At 70.5% G+C, this 5,425-nt stretch overlaps 1 protein-coding gene across 1 annotated transcript; it reads right to left on the bottom strand.

The window, feature by feature from the left end:
• Positions 1-602: 602 nt before the first annotated feature.
• Positions 603-1,671, bottom strand: UCN (urocortin). The gene is made up of 2 exons (XM_041471317.1): positions 1,238-1,671; positions 603-1,044 (listed from the first exon to the last, which is right to left on the bottom strand). Exons 1-2 carry the CDS (start codon positions 1,641-1,643, stop codon positions 728-730), a joined length of 723 nt encoding a protein of 240 aa, XP_041327251.1. The 5' UTR covers positions 1,644-1,671; the 3' UTR covers positions 603-727.
• Between the last annotated feature and the right edge of the window lie 3,754 nt (positions 1,672-5,425).

Raw genomic sequence — 5,425 nt, 5'->3', positions numbered from 1 at the left:
CTGTGCCTGGCTCCCGGGTGGTAAGGACCCATTGTTCCCATCCCTCTGCCCCGTTTGCTTCCTGCTGCTCCCACACCTGGGGGGCTGTGAGCATCTCCCCCCCTGCAGAACCCGGTGTGAACCTCCTGACCCAGAACACACAGAGCCCTGCTCCCACTGCTGCGGGGTGTGTGCTGCTGGCCCAGCTGCTCCTACCCAGCCCTGGCCCAGCTCACCCTGCCTCCTGAGCCCTTAGTCCCCTTCCAGTGTGCCTTTCCCTATTCCCAGTGAGTCTCTCTGTCCCGTCCTGGTGAACCCATTCCACCACTCCCAGTGAGTTGTATCCCCATCCCTGGCGAGCCCCTTCTTCATTCCTGATGAGCCCATTCCCAGTTCCTTGTGACCCCCACTCCCTCTCCCCATTCCCACTGAGCCTATTCCCCCCTTCCCCATTCCCAGTGAGCACGTTCCCAGTTTGCCCTGGTCCTGCACAGCCCCAGCTGCCCCCACCCCGCACTCGCTCACGCCTCGGGTTTCCACCACGTTTTATTACAAAACCGGCGCGGACCGGTCCCGGTCCCGGGGCCGGCTCCGCTCCCGCTCGCCGCGGCGCTGGGGCCGGGGCGGGTTCAGCCCGTGCCGGTGTTGGTGCCGAGCGCCCGACAGTGCAGAGGCCGAGGCGGCGGCTGGAGGCCGGTGCAGCCCCGGGGTTCCGGGGGGTTCGGGGTCTCCGGGGGGTCCGGGGGGCTCAGCGCCCCACGGCGTCGAGGATGCGGCGGTTGGAATCGGCGCGGGCGCGCTGGCTCTGGGCGCGGGCGAGCAGCAGGAGGTGCCGCAGGAGGTGGAACGTGAGGTCGATGGAGAGCGGCGGCTCGTCCCGCCGCCCTCGCCACGGCCCCGGCGGCGGCGGCGCCAGCGGCGGCCAGAGCGGCTGGTCCTGATCCCCGGTGCCGGCCGCCAGGATGGAGCCGTCGGTGGTGGCGGGGCGGGCGGCGGCGGGCGGCGGGCGGGCGAGCAGCAGCAGGAGGGTGAGCAGCGCCCGCCGCATCCTCGGTCGCTCCGCACCTGCGGGGCAGGGGCTCAGCGCCACAGCAGACACCGGGGCGGCGGCGGAGGCCCGACGGGAACCGCGGCCCCGGCGGCGCGGGGACCGTCCCGCGCGCGGAGCCCCCGCCGCCCCGTTCCAACCCGTTCCGTCCCCTCTGCGCGCCCCGGCCCCGGTGGTGCCCCTGCCCGGTTCCCAAGCCCCGTCCCGTACCCGGTGCGCTGTGCCCGTGCCCTGTTCCTGCCGGTGCTGGCGGCGCAGCGAGCGCGATCCGTCCCGCGGGAGCAGAGCCGGCGGCGCGGCCCGGGGTTATATCGGCCCGGGAGCCCGGGCTGACGTCAGCGCCGGGCACGCACCGGGCGGCGGGGGCGGGGGACAGGGGGCACCGGAGCGGCGGGGAGCGGGCACCCGGCGGCGGGACGGGGTTGAGGGAAGGGGGGGGAGCGGCAGAGCCCGTTCTCGCCGGTCTCGGGCTCCGGTTCTTGTCTGACGCCCACCAAAGAGGCACGGCGGGGCCGGGACCGGTGAGAGCAGGTGCCTTGGGCCGTGCTAACCCTCGTTTCCCCGGTCCCCCGGTTTCCCTGTCCCTCTCCCGGCTCTGCCGCATCTCCAGCCTCATTCTCCGCCGCTGTCCGCGGTGCTGAACGGCCGGGACGCGCTGGGGCACCGGGACCGGTGAGCCATACAGGCGAGCTCCCGGTGAGCCCTCCGTGAGCTGCACCGGGATGCGCCGCGGCTTCTCGGCGTGGAGCCCTCGCGTTCCCGGCGGAACGGAGCAGCGCCGAGCAGCGGCGACCAAGCAGGGACCGGGGCGGCGGGGAGACCCCTGGGCGGAGGTGGGGACACCGGGAGCACCGGCAGCTCCGGGACAGGACGGTCACGGGGGGGACCCCGGCCCGGCTGTGGCTCGGTGTCCCGGGCAGAGCGGGCGGTGCCGAGGTCACAGCGCGGGGCCGAGGCCGCAGACGCCCCGAGCGCAGCGGCAGCACCGGCCAAGTCCTGTGAGTCATAGAACGAAGGCACCGGAGCTGGCAGCGCCGTGCTGGATGCAGGGTGTTCCGTCGGGGCACCGGCACCGCTGCCAAATGGTGAGGTGGCTGCTGGGGCTCCACACTACTGTTGGCAGCCCCCCCGAGTGCACCACACTGCTGGCATTCCCCCCGAGCGCTCCACACCGCTGCGGGCAGCCCCCAGAGGGCCCTGCAAGCTCCCCGAGTGCCCTGCAGCCCCTCTAGTGCCCCGCATGCCCCCGGAGTGCCCTGCATGCTGCCCGCAGCCCCCCGAGTGCCCCGCATGCCCCCGGAGTGCCCTGCATGCTGCCCGCAGCCCCCCAAGTGCCCTGCATGCCCCCCGAGTGCGGCTGAGCTGTCACCCAGCCCCTATGCTGCCGGGCCGGATCGGCGGGGCAGAGCGGGCACAGAGCAGGGCACTGAGCGGGCACAGAGCGGGGCACAGAGCGGGCACAGAGCCGGGCACAGAGCGGGCACAGAGCCGGGCACAGAGCGGGCACAGAGCCGGGCACAGAGCGGGCACAGAGCCGGGCACAGAGCGGGCACAGAGCCGGGCACAGAGCGGGCACAGAGCCGGGCACAGAGCGGGCACAGAGCCGGGCACAGAGCGGGCACAGAGCCGGGCACAGAGCGGGCACAGAGCCGGGCACAGAGCGGGCACAGAGCCGGGCACAGAGCGGGCACAGAGCCGGGCACAGAGCGGGCACAGAGCCGGGCACAGAGCGGGCACAGAGCCGGGCACAGAGCGGGCACAGAGCCGGGCACAGAGCGGGCACAGAGCCGGGCACAGAGCGGGCACAGAGCCGGGCACAGAGCGGGCACAGAGCCGGGCACAGAGCGGGCACAGAGCCGGGCACAGAGCGGGCACAGAGCCGGGCACAGAGCGGGCACAGAGCCGGGCACAGAGCGGGCACAGAGCCGGGCACAGAGCGGGCACAGAGCCGGGCACAGAGCGGGCACAGAGCCGGGCACAGAGCGGGCACAGAGCCGGGCACAGAGCGGGCACAGAGCCGGGCACAGAGCGGGCACAGAGCCGGGCACAGAGCGGGCACAGAGCCGGGCACAGAGCGGGCACAGAGCCGGGCACAGAGCGGGCACAGAGCCGGGCACAGAGCGGGCACAGAGCCGGGCACAGAGCGGGCACAGAGCCGGGCACAGAGCGGGCACAGAGCCGGGCACAGAGCGGGCACAGAGCCGGGCACAGAGCGGGCACAGAGCCGGGCACAGAGCGGGCACAGAGCGGGGCACAGCGCGGAGCACAGAGCGGGCACCGAGCGGGCACAGAGCGGGCACAGAGGCGCAGCCCGGCCCTCGCTCGGCGTGTCCCACCCCGGGGGGCACAGGGCTGTGGGGCACGGCCCTGCCCGCAGCAGCAGCACACGGTGTCGTGCCCCCGTGACGTGATCCGGCACGAAGGCTGGCACCTGGCACCGCTGCCTGCAGCGGCAGGGCACAGCCCGCAGCAGGGGCTGGGCTCACCCCCCGAGCCCTGGCAGCCCCACGCTGGGGCGCCTGCTGCTGGGGACAAGTGGCTCGTTCCACGTGGCTCCGGCCATGCCCGCAGCTCTCTCACTGCTGACAGAGAGCCTCCTGCACCCCCAGAGGGAGCTGCAAGAGCTCAGCACCTCAGAGCTGCAAATTCCTGCCACGCACAGCACCCACCCTGCTGCCTGTAGAGAGCTGGAGCCCCACGCAGAGCCCGAGGCCCCCGGTACTGCTGCCACCCGTGCATGGTGCCGTCACCGAGCCCCAGTGCTGTGCTGGGGGGAAGAGGGCTGCAGCTGCATCCCCTCCCTTCCCCTGCCTCTCCCCTCAGGCCTGTGCAGGATTTGCCTCCCCTGTTCCAGGTCGTATCCACCCGGCTGGAGCAGCCCCAAAGCTGGGGTCAGCACAGAGCCAGACCCTGGGGAGGATGAGGATGGTGAATGCCCTCCATGAAGGCCACGCTGGCAGAGCCCAGGTGGTGCTGCAGCGTGGGGATGGCTCTGCCCAGCTGTGTGGGGCTGCAGTAGTGCAGGTGAGGGGCTCAGGGCTCCACAGAGCTGAGAGGAGCCACTCGGTGCCACCAGCTCCACTTGGAGCTCCTGGTTGGGATGTGCTGGGCAGGGACACTGTGAGAGCTGGACACTGTGAGAACTGGACAGCGTGTGTGTGGGACACTGTGTGTGCTCACTGCCACCCTAGGGTGAGCATGGACACACATCCCACACATCCCCATGGCATGGACACGTCCCCAGGGTATGGACACACAGCCCCAGAGCATGGACACACAGAGCATGGACACACAGCCCCAGGGGATGAACACAGCCCCAGAGCATGGACACACAGCCCCAGAGCATGGACACACAGCCCCAGAGCATGGACACACAGCCTCAGAGCATGGACACACAGCCCCAGGGCATGGACACATCCCCAGGGGCAGCAGTGCAGGCAGTGGCACCTCCCTGGGGCTTCTCTCTGGCATGACAGGCAGGCTTGTGTTGGACATGGCACAGGTGGATTGTGGCCCTGGCCCAGGTGGCACAGGTGGATTGTGGCCCTGGCCCAGCCCCAGCCCCAGCCCTACCCCAAGCCTTCCTGAACCCTCCCCAGATGCGCAGCCCTGCATCAAGCAAGCCCTGACTCTGGGGGGACTCCGCACCCAGCATCAGGACTGCGGCTCCATCGACCTCATTTCAGTGCTCTGCAGCTGTGGAGACACCATCACAGCGCATGGAACAGCTTCAGTAGGCCCTGATGACCCCCTAAACCACCTTCCACCGTCTGTCAGAGTCCCCTCCCCTCTCTAGCCCCTGGGGCAGACCACCCCAGCAGGCTGCAGTCCCTGCCCCCATGCTCGGTGCCTTGAGATGAGGCAGAGTGGACCTGTTGACCCAGAACAGAACAAGTGCACTGGAACAGGATGTTCAGGGCCTGGGGGCATGCTGGGCCACAAGCCCCAGGGCCATGGGAGCCAGCAGTGAAGAGCAGTTTATTGCTGCTGTGACTGTCCACAGCAGAGCCACAGCAAACCCTGCTTTCAGCAGGAGCATCCCCAGCCTGCAGCGACCCCAGCTCTGTGCCCGTGGCACAGCCAGCCCAGGGCCAGCCCTGCTCCATTCCCACCCCTCTTTTCCCTGGGGATGTGCCATGGGGAAGGTCAGAGCGCCACTCGGGGCAGGAGCACCCTGTGTGCAGGGCTCGGAAATGGTTGAGCATGGACAGAGAAGTGCATCGTGGGCAGAGCTGCTGCACAGCACGGTCAGAGCAGATCCAGGCTGTCCTGGCACCATCCTGTCCCTGGGGCAGCGGGGCTGTGGCCACAGGGGCTGGTGTTCCCCTGAGAGAAGAGCAGGGTGGCTGCTGCAGGCCCCTGCGTGTCCCAGCCTGCCCACGCCACGCGTGCCACTGC

Source organism: Pyrgilauda ruficollis, unplaced genomic scaffold, assembly GCF_017590135.1.
Source record: "Pyrgilauda ruficollis isolate IOZ18807 unplaced genomic scaffold, ASM1759013v1 scaffold260, whole genome shotgun sequence".
NCBI classification, from domain to species: Eukaryota; Metazoa; Chordata; class Aves; order Passeriformes; family Passeridae; genus Pyrgilauda; species Pyrgilauda ruficollis.
This window is presented reverse-complemented; position numbering and strand designations above follow the sequence as displayed.